This window comes from Mus pahari, chromosome 2, assembly GCF_900095145.1.
Source record: "Mus pahari chromosome 2, PAHARI_EIJ_v1.1, whole genome shotgun sequence".
NCBI classification, from domain to species: domain Eukaryota; kingdom Metazoa; phylum Chordata; class Mammalia; order Rodentia; family Muridae; genus Mus; species Mus pahari.
The window spans coordinates 124,936,157-124,957,661 of record NC_034591.1 but is presented as its reverse complement, the minus strand read 5'-3'; the positions used below and the strand labels follow the sequence as shown (position 1 = coordinate 124,957,661).

The 21,505-nt window shown below is 44.0% G+C and overlaps 1 protein-coding gene across 1 annotated transcript in view; it reads right to left on the bottom strand.

Annotated features, from left to right (window-relative positions):
* Positions 1 to 5,717: 5,717 nt before the first annotated feature.
* The window catches only part of Edem1 (ER degradation enhancing alpha-mannosidase like protein 1), a 29,831-nt gene continuing 14,043 nt past the window's right edge, over positions 5,718 to 21,505 (bottom strand). The window contains exons 5-12 of the mRNA XM_021190762.2: positions 19,794 to 19,977; positions 17,939 to 18,113; positions 16,457 to 16,577; positions 15,703 to 15,873; positions 13,655 to 13,728; positions 12,360 to 12,456; positions 10,569 to 10,772; positions 5,718 to 9,570 (exon numbers count right to left, since the gene is read on the bottom strand). Of these exons, the coding sequence (XP_021046421.1) occupies positions 9,481 to 9,570; positions 10,569 to 10,772; positions 12,360 to 12,456; positions 13,655 to 13,728; positions 15,703 to 15,873; positions 16,457 to 16,577; positions 17,939 to 18,113; positions 19,794 to 19,977 (1,116 nt within the window). The 3' untranslated portion in view covers positions 5,718 to 9,480. The remainder of the gene's footprint in view (positions 9,571 to 10,568; positions 10,773 to 12,359; positions 12,457 to 13,654; positions 13,729 to 15,702; positions 15,874 to 16,456; positions 16,578 to 17,938; positions 18,114 to 19,793; positions 19,978 to 21,505) is intronic.

Sequence of the window (21,505 nt, the reverse complement as noted above, 5' to 3'; positions counted from 1 at the left end):
TTTTTTTTTTTTTTTTTTTTAGATTTATTTATTTATTATATGTCAGTACACTCCAGAAGAGGGAGTCAGATCTTGTTTCGGATGGTTATGAGCCACCATGTGGTTGCTGGGATTTGCACTCCAGACCTTTGGAAGAGCAAGTCGGGTGCTTTTACCCACTGAGCCATCTCACCAGCCCCGTAACTGTTTTTAAGTGCTCGGCGGGTGTTATTAATTACTTTCTTTTCAGTGAACTTTTCCGATGTCCTTGAGATGGATATCTTATTTCTTTTCTATCTGCAGCTGGCCCTGCCTCTCTTCTGCCAAAGGGTGGCATGGGCAAGGGAATGATGCTCTCCTCTCCCCCTCAATACCTGTGGCAACTAGGAGAGCTGGCCCTGAGGTCATGAGAGAGGAAGGAGTGGCCCTGCCCCCTCACAAGCTGCACTTAGGAGAGCAGGCTTTGCACCTTACCTGGACAGCAGAGTAGAGCTCGCCCTGTGTAGCAAAGGTGCCTCAGGTGAGCTGGTCCCGAGGACATGAGAACAAGGGAGCTGACCTGCCAAGGACCTGCCTGCCTACCTGCATGCATGTCTCTGAAACTATAAGCAAGCCCCGAATCAAATGTGTCCTTGTTTTATAAGCATTGCCTTGGTCACGGTGACTGAGAGAAGGGCTGTTTGGGAGAGGTGAAACAAATGACTCACTCATTAGTGGGGTATGCACTGACAGCCTTGTCGTCTACTCAAGATGGCTCCCTGGACAGCTCTCTGTAGGTAGTTCTTGGCTCTGTAGTCTGCCTGAGACAGCTCTCTGCTCTAGACAGCTCCCTCTGCTTGAGACAGCTCTTTCTTGATAGAAAAAAATTTCTAAAAGCTCTCTGAATAGCTCATGGGTGTTCAACCAAAGCTAGATAAGACACACACACACACACACACACACACACACACACACACACAAATCTCGAGCTTTCCAATCAAGTCAGAATTTAAAAAATTCTAGGGGCTGGAGAGATAGCTCAGCAGTTAAGAGCACTGACTGCTCTTCCAGAGGTCCTGAGTTCAATTCTCAGCAACCATATGGTGGCTCACGAGCATCTGTGTAACAGGATCGATGCCCTTCTGGTGTGTCTGAAGACAGTTGCAGTGCACTCATATAAAATAAAAATAAATAGATCTTTTAAAAAAAATTCTAAAAGTAATTCTTGGGTTTTCCCATCAAAATTAGAAAGCCAGAAATATTTTAAAAGTGCTCTGTTCACTCTCCAAGCAGTTATCTCTTTGTAGTTGCTAGAAAAAAAATTCTAAAAGCTGTGTTAGCTCTCTAAGTAATTCCTGGAATTTCTGACCATATCAAGGTAAGAAATCCTAATTTAGAAATTCTGAAAGCGCTATGGAAAATTCTAGTAGGGTTGTGTTTGCTCTCCATGGATTTTCCAACCCAAATCAGGAATCCTGTTAGAAAAAAGAAAATCTAAAAGAGCTTTCCAAATTTCTACAAGATCACTTTCCGGAGATCTCCAGACAGTTCAACTCTTGCTAGGAAAAATTCTTAAAAAAAAAAAAAAACAAAAAAACAACAAAAAAAAAAACTTCTATTGCTCTCTGGTAGTTCCTCTCATGCAGACCCAAAGCCCAGTGTTTTATTAACATATCAATTCAGTCATTTACTCTATGTCCCCTTTTAACCATACCAGGAATAAGCATTCCATGACCCTGACCCCTTGATTCTTAGGAGACAGCAAGCGTATTTTTTTTTAACATTAAAAAAAAAAAAAAAAAAAATCAGAGATCTGCCTGCCTTTGTTAAGCACAGACAATAAACTAGCTGGGTGAACTCAGGAATCTGCCTGCTTTTGTAAGCACAAACAAAACCTTAGCTGAGTCTATCTCCTTCCTTAGGGACTTCCTGACTTATAGCGCAGCTGCCTCTGATCCTCTAAGATATGAGAACCTTACACAATTCATATTACATCCTTCTATTTTGCATAGTTGAGAAATTATAGATTTTCAAATTCATGTTTTCAGAGTTTTTACCCACAGCCTTAAGAGCTGTCCTGAAGGTCTCAGCATTTACCATTTTGCTGAGTCATACACATACCCTTGACTCATGCTACTTCTAATTATCATGGAGTCATTATCCCCCAGTAAACTTGGCAGAGAGAATATTTCCTGAAGGAGGAACATGAAGATACACACGTGTGTGCACACACACATACACACACAATTTTATACAAATAAGCCTCACTCCCATAGCAACCAAACCTCACTCCCATAGCAACCATCAACATACCCTGCTGTCTCAGTTCCAGGGGCAGGAACCATGTCATACTGTCCCTTTCATGGCCAAGCCAGACTCAGCACTGCCCCTGCCAGTTGTGGCATTGGGTATCTAGCCAGGGCAGTACTGGAGAGTTCGCTCTGGTCCTGCAAGTTCAGGAGAACTGGCAGGCTGCCCAACTCAGCTACTTCCCAGGCCCAGATCTAGGGCTTTGAATTTACCCATGGCAACATCTACCCCATCTACGAACAGCTGGAATCCATGAAAGGGCTGATCCTGCATTCCCACGACACAGAATATCCAAGAGGCGTCCCCATAAGGATCCAGTATAGGTGGTGTAGCAGAAGCCAGAGTCCTTGAAACAGAGCCAATGACTCATTGCAGAGGACATTTGTAAATAAAGTTGTGTGGACAGAAGGGTATGACACACTGTAACACTACAGCTTCTAGGGCAAGATTTTTTTTTCTATCTTTTTTTTTTCTTTTCTTTTCTGGGGGAGGTTGCAAGGGCAGAGGGTAGATACAAAGGGACAGGGAGATAAATGGGTTTGGGATGCATGATGTGAAATCCACAAAGAATCCATAAAAAAAAATAAATAAAATAAACCTGATTACTCACTACAGACAGACAACTTCCCGGAGATGAGTTTCAAAACATCCCCCAAAAAAGTCCAACTTGCAAAGGTGGTTGGTGCTTGAGGAAAACCAATGGCAAAGCAGGCTTTTCTGTGTGCTGAGCCAGTGTCAACCCCCACTCCCCAAAGTAACCTCTTCGAATGCCCACAAAGTCACACAAAATACTCCAAGTTGAGGTGAAAGGTCTTTATTTCCTGATGCATCAAGGGCTCCAGCAACTAGCACTCTCAAGTTCCTGAAGCCAAAAGCAGGTCTGTCAGCCCACCCCAACCTCCTCCTCCCAACCCTCTGGGAAGGCATCCCTGATGAGACCCGTTAACTGTGTCCTCTAGGAACATTCATCTCGATTCTCTCCATCCTGAGACTATAGAGACAGACAATTAACAGTGGTTCCCAAAAGAACTTGAGGTCATTGGTCCAAACTGATTCAAGTGTTGATTACAGGGGAGACCATTTTCCCAGTGCATTCAGGAGAGAACTGGAACGTATGCCCATCACTGAAGTGTGTGGTAAGACCGCAAATCTGTGTACAAGTTCCATATGACAAGTGGGTCCCACAAAGACTGGTAGCATGAGGGCACAGTAACCACCTGTCACCACTCAGGCCTCATATTCCAAGACAGAAGGTAGTGCACTTCCATGACCACATGGCAGAAGGAACACAGGTAAAGATTCTAGATGCTGCCATTAGCACATTCTGACAAGATGGCACTGAAGTTCGCCCTGTCCTCCTGAGAGCCCTGGGAGGAAAGGTGCTATGAACAAGAAACTACATGAAGGGAACAGCTGGATCCAAGCCACACACTCAGAAGGGACAAAACAAAATTTCCAGTCAGGCCTTTCTGAGGCTAGCCCACATATATACTCTAGCCCTCTTACACTTCCTGTTGAAAGTCAGGTATAATGGTACACACCTGCAATCTTGAGGAACTCAAAAATACAAAAAAAAAAAAAAAAAAAAAAAAAAAAACCTCGTGATAGCTCAGTGACAGAATACTTCTTAAAGCCCTGGGCTTAATCCCAGAAGGACGGACACACACACACACACACACACACACACACACACACACACGTGTGTGCATGTTCTCGTTCTCGTTCTCTCGTTCTCTCTCTCTCTCTCTCTCACACACACACACACACACACACACACACACACCATACTTATGAAAGCAACCATTCATAAATTCAGTGACACACATACACTGAAGTAAGAAGGAGGCTTGGGAGGAAGGGTTTAGTGGGAAGGTGATGGGGTTAATGGATAATGCTAAGTCTGGTTTTAAAAACTGTTAGAAATTGTAATAACAACAACAATGTGGCACAAGCAGGCAGGCATGGTGGTGCTTGGCTTTCTTTCCCAGCAAAGGGGATGTAGGATCAATGGATCTCTGCAGTTCAAGACCAGCCTGGGCAACACAATGAAGCACCCACATTGGGCTACTCACAACTGCCTGCAACTCCAGCTCCAAGGGGACTCCGCAGCCTCTGGACCCCACAGGTCCCCGTGCTCACATGTACAGATGCACACGTGTACCTATAATTTAAAATAATCCTAATTTACCTCACAGCACCTGGCTCTCAACCCTGACATCCTCTGTGTCTTCACAAAGGTCTGCTCCACAGCACTCAATACTGTCTGGCCAAAGACATATGCTCATAATTATTGAGGCAAAGAAGCCTGAGAAAAACAGACACCAGAGACAGGGCTCCTGGCTTCTTTTGTTGTCTCTGAACTTGGAAGAGGGTGGTTTTGAGGGTGGTTATAAAGCCATGGAACTTCATAAATATTGTCACACCTTAAAACAGTAGAGCATCTTTAAAATCTAATAACTTTTGTGTGCATATGAGCGAGTTTGTGCATGTACGTGCTTACGTGCACATAGTGTGGATGCTAAGGGAAGTCAGAAGAGGGCGTGAGATCCTGAGGAGCTGAAGTTACAGACACTGTGAGCCACCTGAAAGCAGCTCTTCACTGCTAAGCGGCCTCTCCAGGGAAGTCAGCACTCCTTCAGAGAAGTCGATGCTTCCTATCTTAGGGCTCTCTCCTATGCCTACCTCCACTGCTCAGTCTCTGGCTTTTCACAATTGCCTATGGCCCAAAGATGGGATGCTGAAATGCTGCAAACGAGTTGACCACAGGAACTGACAGAGCAGTGCAGGGGAGGACTGACCATCACCTCTTCAAGGTTCCCCAGGGCAGTGTTCCCTGCATCACCAGCAAGGTGGCACCACTTTGATTTATTTTAGGTTTTCTGAGACGGGGGTTCCCTGTGTAGCTTTGGCTATACCAGAACTCAATCTGTAAACGAGGCTGGCCCCAAACTCATAGAGATCTGCCTACCTGTGACTCCTGAGTGCTTGGATTAAAGGCATGTGCCACCACTGCCTGGCCTGCTTGGTTTTTAAACTCTATGTAACCCAGGCTAGCTTCAAAAACTTCCTCAAGCCTCTGGAGATGTGCGCCCTCACTGCTAAGCACCGCTATTCCATCTTAAGCAGAGAGATAAGATATGAGGTGCCTTGCCTATGACAACAGAGAAGCATCTCCAGAAACGCAGGGAACTAGTAACAACAGAGACTGAAGCACTGGCAGGGAACGTAAGAAGCCAGCAGCGGGATGCACGAGAGGGCATGGTTCACAAGGGAAGGAATAGCTTTAGGATATTCACATCCAAATTCAAACATAAAGCTGGGACAGGCACTGGAGAAAGATCTCACAAAGCAGTTTAGCCAGTAAGAAAAACAAAACAGAAAGCTTAGAATTTCTCCAAATGGTTTTCCCTGGTCTTGCAGAGGATGCAAAGGAGAAACACAGTGACAACTCAAAAAAAGAATCTTTTAATAAAAATTATTCATAAAAATCCTAATAAATTTCAAAGAACAAGATATTCCTTAGTACGTTTATAAAAGAACATTTGGTCCTTTTACAAAAATTTCCCATTTAATTTAAATACAGTTCTTATTTACAGATTAAACATGAAGTACCATCTATGGCAGCCAAGCATATTGCACATCACAGAGAGAGAAACATTTGTGCATCTCAGTAAGTTTTCCCAGAGTTTTCAACTCTAGACTATTTTATTTTATAGAAACACATTTACTTTTTGTGTATGTAATAAATAAAAATGCAGCTTGTGGGATGCTATTTAACACTAAAACAGAATACCCTTAAAAATATGATTTGTTTACCTCTCGGAAAGAGAAGAACAGTGAAGCGGAGTTTCACAGGTACTTGATAGCTTTAGGATATTCAAATCCAAACTCAAGAGGGACCTTAACCCTGAGCCCCACACACATCACCGGCTCTGATTGATGAGGGGTCCCTGCCCTGCAGGGAAGAGGCACTAGAGCAGGTGCTGGACAGCGAGGAACAGAAAAGCAAACATCAGCACCTTCTTCCCAAGTCCCTGCTTGGCCACTCTGCACACACGCCTGAGGTGACCCAGCCCTACCCTCTGACTAGCACTCTGTTTGTCCATGGTCAAGAGAACAAGACCTCAGACCTCAGAAGAAAAGGGATGTCTAATGCAGAGTCTACAGGATCCAAAGTGAAGAACTGCAGTGGACACTCACTCACTGAGCTGGTGGAGAGATGATAAGAGGGATATTTTCCTTGAGAGAAAAGGGAAGACAGGATAGAGACAACTGCATTTATTGAAACCAGTAAAACATGGGCTCTCCGATACTCCTCTGGGCAGGTACTCCCCTCAGAGGCTTTCACTTCAACACACAGAAAACTATTTGAATGTCATTTGCGGAGTCCACAACCCAAGACAAGAAAAGCCCAGACATCAGAACTAGAAATCCAATTACAAAAAGTACGCTCCAGTAGAAGAGCAGGAAGAAACTCAAGGGAGGCTCTGGAAAACAAGCCTGTTTTTCACAGCTACCAAAGCAATCAGAAAGCCACCAAACATTCCTTGGTCACCTCCTCTTCCAGGAGAATGGAGTTACCCTGTCACAGTATTTAGAGCAGCTAAGGCAAGCCTGTTGGATGTAGAACGGGACTCCACCATACCTAAGCCTGCTACGTACGTAGTAGTTTGCAACTTTGCACATGTTGGCCAAACTGGACACTACTGGCTACTCCTGGAAACACAAGCATGGTTACAAACATCCGTGAAACTCTTTGTTCACATTCCAGCCATTCCTGGACCAAAGCAGTGAGTTAGAAAATTTCTACCCATATTTCAGCACACAGATTGGAGAGAACAGCAAAAATATTGTAAGATATACATTGTAGTTGCTGACATTCAGAAAGCAAGTAAGTCAGCTTTGAACTTGTCTCAAATAATGTTCTTTTTATGTCTGACAGTAGACAGTGTTCTTCATCTAGCCCCACAAATCACTGGCTTTGGTCTGAGCAGTCTAGAAGCTCAATGATAAGATTTATAGGCATTATCTTACTTTACCTCAGCCTTGTCAACAGGTGAAAAATCTGGTACCCGAAAGTCAAGAAGGTTTGAGACTTAATAAAATACACTGCATGTCTGCCTGTACCCCTGAGACCCACTGGTAGCACTCAAGGCACCGTGGTACTTCCAGACACAGATCACTATTCAAAGAGCATAGGAGCAAGAAGTAACCCAAGCTTAATCAAGAGCAACAGATGAGAACTCAGATGAGAGAGAACTGTTGGGTGCCAATATACACTGCTGTTGCCAAAAACAAACAAACAAACAAAAAAGAACAAACAAAAAAAATAAAAACAGAGAGAGAGAAAGATGGGGAAGATGGTAAAGAGAAGCCTGAGGGGCACACTTCCTTTCCTGATAGGTCTTCACTGTCCCTAGTGGGTCATTCAATCACACGTGAACATGCCTGGTGTAAAGGTAAAAAGGGATGCACACACAGGCCTGTGCATGCTTGTGGTTAATACTTTTACGGAGTTAACAAAAATATGTAAAACAGATAATCTGCTCAAAGGACGTTTTCTATACAGTAGACGAGACACTGTGGATACATAGAACAATGCTTATGAAATCAAAAGAAAGAAAAACAGAAACATTCAATATTCTTAACAAATAAATAAAACCAATTGCATAGTAAGTATTTAAAAGATGATTGTTACTACTGAAAACCCCCCTTTCTAAACATGCCAAGAAACTGAATTATATTTATTTTCAAAACAATACTACATATTGAAGATTATAACTTCTCCCTTTTGACTAAAAACCCAATGATTCAGATGAGGTTTTTTCCCTGGCTATAGGAGACTGGAATGAAACATCTGACATGTCTATTAACAGTGTAGAGGGAAGACATAAGATATGTGAGGTTGAACCAGCTTTCTCATAAACTTCTACCCTTTGCCTAAGGTATTTGGCCTGTCCCAATACAAGGAGGCAAAGCCAGGGCAGGCCCAGATCTGCCTTTTAGGAACAGTTTGTGCAAACTTCCCATGCGCAGAGCTTCCCATTTCACCTAAGGAACAACAAAAGCAATTTCCCATAATTTCCTCCTTTATGCCTGGCTAAAATCCTAAGTTAAAAGGCAAAGACTGACAAACTGGTTTCCAGGAATCTTCCTCACATACACCCTGTTCCTTATTGGTCCCATCATATGGCAATATAAAATGAGCTGTCTGTAGCAGTGGTTGTGACAGCCCATGGCCCAAACAAAACCCAAAGGCACTAATCTAAAGTCCATATCACACAGAGAAATGGCTCAAGGATGTCAGAAAGTCATCTGATCACTTCTTTGTCCCTGATTAGCTAATTGGCACTACACATAAGTCAAAAACAAAAACAAGAAAAACAAAACAAAAAAGAAAACCCACCAGAAGTCTAGCCCAGAGACAGTCAGCCCTGTGCATCCTTGGTTATGAAGTTCGAGGGATGGAAGCTCACAGTCCTAGGGCTTCCCTCCCTAGAAGGCACCTGGTTCTGCAACCATGGGAGGTCTTCAGGTAAGGTGATGCTCAAAATAAATGCTAAATACAGTATAAAAGATCTGTTAGTTCATCTCTTAGATTTCAACTTAACTTTAAAGGCTGTCTGTCAGATTTCTGGCTAGACCATTACACTAAAACAAGTAACACTGAATAAATTACTTTAGGATGTAAATAAACCAGGTGAATTTCCCCCATGTGATACAAAATGACAGCTGGCTATCTTGGGGACAGCCCAATGATCCCATAAGAGAGAAAAGGGATGACACTTTGATTGATGCCAAGTGAACCTCAGGACCTTTGCACAGGAATCGCATTCCTGATCCTCTAGCAAAGAGGTAGCAATACTTCAGCACAGCAAGGGGGGCAAAGCCAGGAGACTGGGATGCTATGTGTGAAGCTGGAAGATAATCCAAAGAGGCTAATATCATTGTGCTTAACAACATCAGCATAGCGCAAGGAGCTCCCCACGAAGCTTCCCATTTCTAATTTTATCCTTCAGAAAAAATAGAGTATTTTATTAAGCAGAAGGGAAACACTAAAAAGCACTAAGTGCAAAATTCAACCAGAGGTGAGTAAGAGCTGGACAGAAACTTTGACAGCAGCACAGATAGACAGACTCCGCCGCTTCCACCTCAGGAGATTTTGGTACGCTTGGGTTTGGTTTCAGGTCTGGCCACATTGAGGTGAACAGGTCAAATCAGGCCAACCATCTGGTCGATCTGGCGCATGTAGATGCTCTTTAAGGGCAGGGAGTATCTCCTCTCATCAGGAACACGATTGCACTGGGAAGACAAAAGGGAGAAGATATGTGAGATTTGAATTAAAAACCCAGGGAGTGTGAGCCCATAGCCGGCAACGCTTCAGACTGATGCCTCTTGTTCTGGGGAGCTATTCTGTGTTTTAGTGTAGTTGGCAGAACAACATCCCCGGCCTTTTCGACTTAAGGGGCCAGCAACAACTTCCAGTCTCCAGTTGTACCAAAAATGACTCCAGACACTGCCAATGTCTGGCTCAACTACACAGTGAATCTGAAGCCAATGAAGACTACATTTGATATCTCAAAATACGATGGGCAAGGTAATTTAAAAGAGTGACTCCTTCCCCTGTATTACTGGTGGGCGGTGGGGAGTCTAGCTGAAGTCTTCTCTGTGGACCCTCTTTTACCCTCTCCCATTGGTCTGGCCGAACAAGTGTTTTCTGCTGGACTACAGCAATTCTTTCTTGCCCTCTGGCTTCTCGCACAAACGGCCAGGGAGGACCACCAGTAAGAGATCAAGGAGAGTGTGAGGCATGGTAACACACATCTGTAAATCTAGGGATTTAGTGGCAGCAGAACCAGGGGTTCAAAGCTAACCACCACTACACAGTTCAAAGCCAGTGTGCTACATTAGTATGTGGAATATCACATCAAAATAAAATAATTACAACCTCACTCCAGAAACATCAGATGAAGAGATGGGGAGGGACTCGGTGTTGATACTGCTGGCTTCCTCTCTGGATGTCCCTGGATCTAGATCTACAGAGTGGGAACTGCTGGTGGCCGCACTTCTCTCCAGGATGCTGGACCACTCTCTACCTGCCCCTGCAGCCAAGACTGATGTGCCTATACTGCTGCTCCCCAATTTCTCTCCATCCTAGTGGCACTTTGTAAAGGGTCCTTTTATGAACTCTTGTCAAATTATACAATCTGAGTGTGCTACCTATTTCATGTCAGAACTCTTTACTACTGAAGGAGTTAATATTTTCTCTTTTCCCACCTGCAGTGGACAAAGCAACTCACATTAGAACTGGAGTTAATGACTTTGAGCTCCTGAGACTTAGGTCTGTGCACAAACTTTTCCTCTTGGTCCCGCTCCCCATCTTCAGAGAAGAATTCCTTCCAAGGCAATTCCCTAAGACGTTTGTCCACAGATATGATGTGGCCCTCAGTTGTAAACATGTATCTGGTTCCAGATTTGTGTACTGGATTCTCTTCATCAAACAGCTAAAGACAGAAAAAAAGAAGCAATAAGAAAACATTTTGGCTGGGCATAGTGGCACATAAACTTAATCCCAGCACTAGGGAGGCTGAGGCAGGCAGATCTTTATGAGTTTGAGGCTAGCCTGGTCTACATAGTGAGTTCTAGGCTAGCCACTACATGAAGAAAGAGAGAAGGGAGGGAGGGAGGGAGGGTGGGTGGGTGAAGGGGAAGGGGAGGGGGGGGAGGTCTAGGGCTGGCATATAGCTCTACTAAGTCCTTACAGAGCACACGCAGGCCCTGGGGTCAATCCTTAAGACCAACTTTAACAACAATCCTACAACTAGTAACTAGTAGTTTTTGAACTAACTCACAGCAAAGGGTTCTGAGTTGCTGGGGAACAAAACCAGACAAAAAGGCATCAGTTAAAAGGCCTGCTTTCCAGCCCAGAGTGGCAATGCACACTCTTGTTTAAATGTGTGTGCCCGGATGAGTCCCAACCCTCCTTCCCCAGAACCGGAGAATAGGAGACCCCAGATACAGGGCCCAAGCACAAACAGTCTGCAAGTACTCCCCCGAAAAATTCCAAACCTCCCCCTAGAGTCCTCACATCTAATACTGGAACAGCTCTACCTCATCCACCCCCAGATCATACACATAGATGCTGGAGGGGAAGGACATAGACTTTAACCCATTATCTTAGCCAAAACTTGGCTTCATATAGAATCAGTACAGGCATCTGTCTAAATTAAATTCTCTAGTCCAATCTTTTCAAATATTTGGACTCAATCTAAAGGAGGTCTTAACGAGGGTCTAGGGTCATTGCTACTTAGCTAGACCGGGCCTGAGGGCCAGTGAATTAAAGGACACAACCTATCATTACTGCTGCTGCCCTTGAATCAACCCTTTGTGACTTCAAAGTGTTGTTTGTATGTAGCCATGATAGAAAAGAACCTACAGACATGAGCATACAGGTACTACCCATGTTTGTGACAGAATGCAGAAGCTGCAAGAGCCCTGGCAATGGCTCCAGCCTCGGTTCTGCCATGTGGTCACCCAGGTTCACAGTGAGCTGGCTGAGCTCTCAGTGTAAGCTGTAGTTCCCCAGAGGGTAGAATGAAGAGTAACTATACAGTCCACGGTCTCTTAGGTCCCCAAACACATACAGGCATTCCTGAAGATATGTACGAGGATCAGGAGGCTCGGCTGTACCTCGGAGCCATCAATACCACTCTCACATTGGAAATATAGCTCAGTGGTAAAATATGTGCTTGGCTTGCACAAGGCTCTGAGCTCAAAACTGCTTCCCTCCTCACAGAGCCTGAAGAACACCAGCAAAGCTGACTTTCTCTCCATCCTTACCAGCATTTTCCTCAGCTCCTAACCCTAAGCTCATTTCTGCTTACATGACAAACAACTTCTCTAGGAGGCTGACAACCATGAAGGAAGACAACAATATCCTTTTGTCCTGACAAGGCCTGTAACTGCAGGAACGTACAATGGCCAGCACAATGTAGACAAGTGACTAGTAAATATTTCCTGTAGAGAAGACTGCACAAATGTTTAATCTCTGAAGCACTAAATACCTCCAGTTAATCTTATAACACACATACCAGATACAAGTATTTGCAAGTCTCGCTAAGAAAGAAGCTTTCCATCCGGTCTTCTTTGGACTTGTCTATGACGTGATGCAGTGTAGCATATCCACATCTGCAAAATAAGGTTCCAGTTAGCCCTGCTTCAGGCTCCTTGACCGGTGCTCACTGCCCGTTAGAATAGTCTACTAACAAGAGAATCAACCTGCTTCTCCAACACCGCATAAAAATAACTTTGTTAGGGCTTTTGTTTGCTTCTTGTTTTAACATGAATTGCTTGCAAATTTACTTGAGAGCATTCCTGGATTGCATCATCTCCGGTTAGCTCCAAGTTTGGGATGAGGTCAGTGGAGTGAAACATAGCATCATGAAAAAGATTGGCAATACATTTAGAAGGTCTGACCTAAACTTCACCCCAGGATTTGTGGAACTGCATTATTATTGGCATAACCTAAAACAATATTTTCTATCATATATTTCTGAGGTATATACAAAACAGCAGGATACCAAATCAAAATACAGGTATTTTGGGTGTATATGTGTGTGTGTGTGTATGTACACACAACATATGCATAAATGTAGAAATATATTGAAAAGATTCTAAGCATTGTACTTCAGTGTTTATAATAGTAATCTATAGGTATAATCATAAGAATATTTCACTCTTAATATCTTATATGCTGCTTAAGTGCTTTAATGAATTACTGGCATAAAAAATAAACTCCCCAGGTGTGGGAAGAGAAAAGATTCCTGAAGGTTCTCTGACCTCCATTCATGAACCCCTTTTCTCACATACACACATGCATGCACACATGCAATAGAAAACATAGTTTAAAAAAAATCATAATTAAGGGACTAGAGATGACTCAGCATAGGAGCATTCATTGTTCTTACTGGGGATCTCATTTTGGTTCCCAGCACCCACAATGGGCAGCTCACAACCAACTATAAGTCCCCACATAGATGAATACTCACAGATAAAATATTTTAAAACAGATAAACTTGAGGGATAAAGAAATGGCTTAGGAGTTAAGAGCACTAGTTGCTCTTCCAGAGGACTCGGGGGGTCAATTCCCAGCACTCGCATGGCAACTTACAAGCATCTATAATCCAGTCACAGGGGATCCAATACCTTCTTCTGGTCTTCAAGAACACCAGGTACATACATGGTGCACAAACATACATGCAGATAAAACCCATATACATAAAATACATAATTTTTAATTTAAAGTTTTAAAAATGACATTTCTACAGACTAACTCTCAGTCACTCATAAGCATCAAACAATTAAATAAGGAACATAGCAAACTGACTTGACTTTTGTGTACTTTTCAAGACTCTGCAGAATGTCCATTCCTACGTGGAGGTAGAAGGGATTCTTGGTTGCCTAGACAGAACATAAGAGAATGTTACTCAAGGAGGGCTTGGAAGAGATACCATCAACACAAGCTGTGGGACCTAGCTAACAGAAGGACCAGAGCCACATTCCCACTTCATCTGTTCACTATACAGCCACCTGTGATGTGCTTAACTGTACTCAGAGTTAGGAACTCTTCAACCGGACAGAGCACCCCTTTGGCTCTATTGATGCTTACTTAGCATGGTTAGAAAAGAAGCAAGACACGCCCTGTGGGTACCATACAGATCAGAGAAGAAGTCCAGTTTCTGTCTTACCTCAGAGCTCCCTAGAAACTTAAGATGCAGAAGAAGGTTAGTCAGACTTTGCTTCATCCAGTTACTGCACTGAGAGGGCAGAGAGAAGGCTTCTATCCTTCAGAGGTCAGGACTCTAAGAGGCCTGAACACTTTCTTCTGACCACCCAGGAAATCCAACCTCAGAGCCTTACTCCTCTGTCACCAGCAATCTGGTTATGTTAGGGGAGGAAATTCTCTGTAAGATGAGGCTTCCACCTTAAGCTTCTAATTCATGCCTATTGCCAACCTATAGCAACCAAAGGAAACAAGCAGCATGTTTGCTGCCTAAGACTGAGAGCCTGGGATGGCCCCAGAGGAGAAACCTGTAAAGGAACTATTCCTCTGGATGCTAAGAACACAGCGGGCAAGGATGGGAGTTAAATCTACAGGCAGCAGGACTAAACTGATGACAAGCCACAGAGCAGCAGGTAAGATGGCTATAGAGCATACACAGCTTGGCTTTATTCTAGGCTCAGAGAAACCACACCTGACATCACCTATTCCCTTTTTCAAGAATCTCTAAACCTTGTGAGATCTCTCGAGAGATTAAAGTACTGACATTGGTATCATTGGATTTCCCCAAATCCAATGGGGGGAGGGGGGAGGAGGAAGGAGAAGGAGGGGGAGAGAGAGAATGTATTGTGGACTGTGTGGAAGCATCACCTGTCAATAAAAAGCTGATGGCCTATTAGCAAAAGGGAGGAACCTGGAAAGATAATCAGGTGGGAAGACTCTCCATTCAAAGTCTGAGTAGACAGACATATGAAACTGAGGAGAGGTAACCAGCCATGTGGCACACATAGAATAGAATAATAGAATAGGTTATATAAGTTATGAGCTACTTAGGGAACAAGCCCTAGCTTATGGCCTAGGCATTATTCATAAATAATTGAGCCTCAGAATTGTTATTTGTGAGCTGGGCAGGGGTAGAAAAGACTTAAGTTACACACTCACATGCACACACACTCACATGCACACACTCACATGCACATACACACACACACACACACACACACACACACACGTATGTTTTCATGCATGAACGTATCCTATTTTTTCAATCTAGAAGACTTCTAGTTCAGTATAATTTTTTTAAATAACTATAAAGCATGGAATCCATCCAACCATGAGCATCTAGAAGGATGAGGATCCCTGCACACTGCAGATGCCCATCTCCCATCTCCTAAGCTCCCTGGAGCCACCTCTGTTTACCCTGAGGAGTTTGTGAGTGTGCACATGTGTGTAGAGCATGTGGAAGGTATGCATCAGGCTTCATCTGTCACAGAGACATCTCCTCTTCACTACAGTAATTGCTCAAAAATAAACCCCTCTTTAAAAGGAGAGAGAGAGAGAGAGAGAGAGAGAGAGAGAGAGAGAGAGAGAAGGAAGGTATTTCTGTGTGAATACTTTTTTTGCAAACCATAAAATAAAACTGGAAAAATAAAATTGCACCCCGACCCAGCTCCCACAGGAGTTCTTTGGTCAAACAAATCTGGAAAACACTAAAAGATTCCATCTTCCCTTGAGCATTTAAAGAAAAATAAAGCCCATATTTGCTGACACTTTCTCTATTCTACAGCATCAAGTGACCTCTAGCAAGACAGAAATAGGCAGAAATAGAAAGAGTCGCTATGCAACAGCAAGTCACTGCTCAGTGAGCCCATTACCTGGTAGAGGAGATATGTGGACTCCACTAACTCGGGTCTCAGAGGGTAGAAGAGAACATCAGGGGCCTGGAGTTGCCAGTTGTAGCGCTCAGGGAGGGCCCCGTACCGTTTCCATATGGCATAGTAGAAGGCATGTAGGCAGATGGCATCTTCCACATCCCCTATCAGAACCTAGAAAGACAATACAGGCAAATGATCTAAAATCCCAAGCAGATTTGCAAGTCTAGGGACTAATTTCACAGAGTGATCAAGATGTGCTAGTAACCTCCCAAATCCAAAGGAGCCAGAGAATGCTAAGGATAGAAGAGAGTTTTCCCAATAATCTCTCCCTCTCCCTCTCCCTCTCCCTCTCCGTCTCTCTCTCCCTCTCCCTTTCTTCCTCCCTCCCTCCCTCTCCCCCTCCCTCCCTCTCTTCCTCTCCCCCTCCCCCTCTCTCTCTCTCCCCTCCCTCTCCCTCTCTCTGACTGTGTGTGGCACATGTGCATTTGCTCATGCTTATCCCTGGAGGGATGCTCTGTCACTCTCCCCTTACTCCCTGGGGCTAGGCTAGCAACTGTCAACCCCCAGTGAACTTCTCATCTCTGTGCCCTGCCTACCCCTCTCCCCCAACCCTGGAATGACGGAGCCATGCTGCCACCACTGTCCTTTTAGGTGCGTGCTGAAGATTCAAACTCAGGCCTGCATGTTCATACAGCCACACTCTTACCCACTGAGCTGCCTCCCCAGTCCTTCTCAACACAGCCTTGCCAAATACCTGCAGTCCAGGGAAGAAAGCCTGCAGCGAGTCAATCCAGGTGTTCATGAGCTGCCCACTGAACATGTTCACGTTGACATAGAGCGGTGGGTCTCCTTCTCCTTCATTGCAGGCTTCCCGGCTGTGGATCCAGAAAGCACAGGCAAAGGTGAAAGGGAAGCCCACTCTGTCCCTCTGGTGCTCTACCTCCCTGCGTTTCATCAATGCTAACTTCTTCCCAACCCTTCCTTAAGTCTTTGGCAGTAAGACTGCCTGTAGGTGTCTGTACAAGAACGTAGTTCTAAACATATCCTCTGCGGACTATCAAAACTTCACTACATTTACAGAAAGCACTTTGACCTTTGGGTTTCAGAACACTGACATGGAACAGAATTGATCTGTGCTGGTCTTGACTCAAGCAGGGACACGTACGTGTTTTATTCTGTTTAGAGTCAATTCTCTGGTACAGGGAGAACACAGCATTGTGTAAAAAAAATGAAAATAAAAAAATTGTGGGGGGCAGGGCTGCGGAGATGTACCAGGCAGGACCTGAGAGCTTTCTACTCAGTTTAGTGCGGTATTTTGTAAAGCTGAAATGAGCCGGGCACGGTAGTGAATGCCTGTAATCATCACACCCAGGAGGGAGGCAGGAGGATAGCAAGTCTCGGAAGGCAGAGCACACTTCAGCAAAAAGTAGTGAGACTACACAGAGAAAATGAGCATAGTCTCTCCATAGCAATGCCATTCACATTCCTAGCAATCCACACTTGCAGTTTATGAGGGTTGTCTGAGCACACAACCAAAAGAGCTGTAGCAACAATTATTCTCCAGCGCCTCACACTAAGGAAGGGAACACAGAGAAAAGCAGAGTGGCGGCTCTAGCCAAAACCCTGACACAGGTTTGTTTTTTTCTTTTACAAGAATTTAATATGTGTGTGTGTGTGTGTGTGTGTGTGTGCATTTGTGTCTACATGTACATTCAAGCATGTACTTTTGGATGCCTAGACAGGCCAGAAGGAGGCATGAGACACACCCTGGACCTGGAGTTATAGACAGTTGTGAGCCACCACATACAGGTTTTAGAAACCAAACTTGGGTCCTCTGCAAAAGCCTCTGCCAGATGTGGATCCAGCACTTGGGAAGCAGAGGCAGGCAAGAGAACTGCTGCCGATCTGGGTCCAAATGAATGCCAGGTCAGACAGGCCTCTCCAGTGACACCCCACCCCCTACATTTTTAAACTCAAGGAAGACGTTCGGCAAGAAAGGTTACAGAGTGAAGACGCTTGCCATTGAGACTGAACGACTGGATTCCATTCCTGCACTAACACAGTAAGAGAGAACCAACTCCTGCACGCTGTCCCTCTGACCTCCACACATGTGCATGCACCCCTCCAAAAACAAAAAAATACATCATTATCATCATCATCATCACCATCATCATTTTTTAAAATTAAAGGAGAACTAGGCAGGTACATTTCTAAACACACTGTCAGGGACACACACCCTCTTCGCAGGTAGCTCTGGATGCTCTGATACGCAGCATTAAACATCTCTAGATCTTCTTTTTCTCCAAAAAGAATGTAAGATTTCAAGAGGTACTCATAGAAGGAATCCAGCCCAGCACCCAGGCCACTCTGCTTTCCAACCCAGTGGCCCGTCTGGATGTTCACAACATTGCCTGTACAAACGAACAAACAAACAAACAAAGCACTTAGGTCCCAACTGCCGCAGAAGGATTAGGGGCAAGGCCCTCCTCTCAAGTGAGGCAGAAGGATTAGGGGTACGTCCCTCCCACTTCTGCGCTGCTGCTTCACAGCATCCCCATCCCTTCCAGAGATGAGGAATGGGTACTTAAGCATAACTTTCTTTGACTGATCCTATCAGTAACTTGGAAAATGGAAAGATCACTCTATAGCACTCAGGTGTATGCGCATGTCTGCATGCAAGTTGTATTCAGCCACAGATAAAAAATGGGGATGAACGTGAAAAAGAAAAAAGACTCAACATTTTGCTTTCCCACAGTGGTAATGCATTTCAAAATCCAAAGGAATCTTCACTGCCTTTTACCCCATATTCTCATTCCTTGGAATTTGTCCTGAAAATAATGCTTACAGAAGCAAAAGGTCAGCACTGGGGATACAAGGTCAGTGGTGGAGGAGCTGCCTACACATACAAGGACCTGAGTGCTAACACCACAGAAACTAGCCAGATATGGCAGTGCACAGGTGTACACGGTGAGGAGTTTAAAGGCATTTGGGGCTGCACAGAAAGTGGAAGTCACATGCTACATAGAAAGACTTTTATAGAGGGAAAAAATGTACAGCTTTGAAAAGTGGTAACTATGAAAGCAAGGCAACAACCTGGAAACATTAGACTGCTCTCCATGTGCAGCCAGCACAGAACGTCGTTTCTATCCATAGTGTGGGATTCGGAAAGCCACAAAAGCTAACTCAGGGAAGGCTGGCAGGGCCTCCTGAAAGCTAAGCAGTCAGCCATGCTTAGACAAGGTCTCACTCTGCAGCCCAGGCTAGCCTCAGACTCACCCTATTCCCTGCCTCAGCCTCCAGAGTGCTACATTCACAGGTGTGGCACCACACTCAGCCTGAGTGGTTTTATTTCTACTGTTGCTATTCATTGTATAAAGTTTGCAGATAAATTTCAGAAGTCAGAAATTACTTTTAAAACCCTTTTATAAATAACCCATATGGTCCCCAAACAACCAAGTTACTTCCAGATGCCAAAAAGAAAATATGTCCCAATAAGACAATTTTATGATGTTAAAAACCATCTTAAAACAACACTGTGAGTTAGCAAAATATGGGTAGATACCAAAGATGAACACCATGAACACATAGAGGATATTATTTGTTATTATGTCTACTACTAATGCTTAAAACCTTCTATAATGAGTTTTAAATATCTTGACTAAATATTTTCAAGGGGAAAAAATCTAATATATGTTTCATAGAGGCTTGCACTACTGGATTGTTTTTTCTTTTCTTTTTTTGTTTTTAAGGAAATGGTAAATTCCTTTATTTTTAGAACCTTATATTGAAAGTTTGCCTCTGAGACAGTTCTTTTTATGGCATTTCTATTAACAATAATTTCCAATGGAATATACCAAGGGATCCAAACTGAGGGGGCTCTTAACAGCTAAATTATTACTATCTTCCATCAACCCCTAAAACTTCACACTAAGCAAAAGGCCATGTGAAGAAACTGAACTCCCTATGCACCAATGGCTGTTGGATTTTCAGATCCAGCGGTACAGGGAAGACGAAGTACTGTGCAGAGCTTCAAGGAGGAAAGGGGACCAAAGGCTATATGGACCAACTGACAGCAGAAGGGGGACTCCCACCTAATAATCCTGTATCGTTGCTCCGAAGGTTCCAGAGGGCTTTCACAGCTCGTCTGGCAACCCACTCAAAAGTGGAATCCCCCAGCAGCCGGCTCAGAATCCCAAACTCCACCAACAGAGAACCGGCCCCCGCTGTGCAGGTCTCATTATTGCTGTCAGGAGGGACTCCTGTCTTCAGATTCACCTGCAGTGGGAAGAATCAAAGGTGGTGTGGAAACCCTAAGGTTGTTAGTTAAACAACTACCCAGCACTTGGGAGGCCAAGGCAGAAGGGTGGGAAGTTGGAGGCCAGCCTGGCTACAGAGCAAGTTCAAGGCCAGCCTCAGCTCATAGCAAGATCACAATTAAAAAAAAAAAAAAAGAAAAGAAAATTGTAGCAGTGCTGAAAAGTTACACCAAGAATATGACACTCAGCTAATGACCCAGGTTCACTGTGACTCAGTCACCACTTGTCATGTTACACTCAACCAACAAACAGTAAGAACAGTCTGTCATCTTACGACATTATTGATAAACCATCTCTTTCTGCCAAGTGTCCTTCAAGGTTACAGAAGCACTAAGCTCAAGGGTATTCTGAATACAAATGTTCCTCAAAGGCTCATGTATTTGAACAGTGAAGCTGTTGCCTGAGTTTAGAGAACTTATAAGAGATACAACCTTGTTGGAAGAAGTGCATCACTGGGAGTGAGTGGGCTTTGAGGGCTTATAGCCTCATCCTACTTCCTGTTCACTCTTTCTGCTTCCTGTGTGAAATAAGACCAGTCAGTTCCTGCTCCTGCTGCCTGTGCCAGTCCTTCCCTGACATTTCTGACTCTCCCTCTAGAGCCATAAGCTACAATACACTCTTCGGTTAAATCGCTTCAGGTCCTAGTGTTTCATCACAGCATCAGAAGTAACTACCATGAGGCTACACACAAATACAAGCTATAAATGGGTTCTAAACTTCAAGGAGTGTCTAACAAGTCCTCAGCAAACACCAACAACTGATAGACTGGGAAAAAGGCAGAAGCTCAGCCCAGTATGACAGCAAGTTACATCATGCCTGTGGTCTGGCATTTCTCCCTGCTTACCACGAAGGCTCACACAATTCCCAGAGGAGTTATTTGGCTTGCTAAATCAGATGCCACAAATATACAATCTCACTTTAGCATCTAATTGGCTGTTTCTGCAGGCTTCACTGACAGGCATGTGAAGCATTCAAATGAACATTCACTGAGCTCTTCCAACACATGAGGATCCTTGGGAAATATATCCAAGTCAGAAATGAAGAAACATTCTCTATACTGTCTAGTAAGAGAAAATGCAAACCACACATGAACAGTGAACATGGTTCTTCAAGGCAAAAGGCTCCATTACTATGTGTCTAGCACACAGAAGGAACTCAGCAAATGTTGAAAGAAGTTTTAAAAATTGATATTATCGGGTGGGAGAGATGGCTCAGTAGTTAAGAGCACTGGCTGCTCTTTCAGAGGACCTGGGTTCAATTCTCACCACCCACAAAGCAGCGCACAACTTTCTGTAATTCCAATTACCTCACACAGACATGCAGGCAGAACACCAATGCAGATTTTTTAGAAATGACATTATGTTTAGTACCAAATCCCCTCCAAGGACACAGCTCACTTCTTATAAGTCTTAATTCAAGAGCACAGTGAACTGTAAACCACAAAGGAACAAGGCAGCCAGATCTGGTAACTCATGCCTGCAATGCAA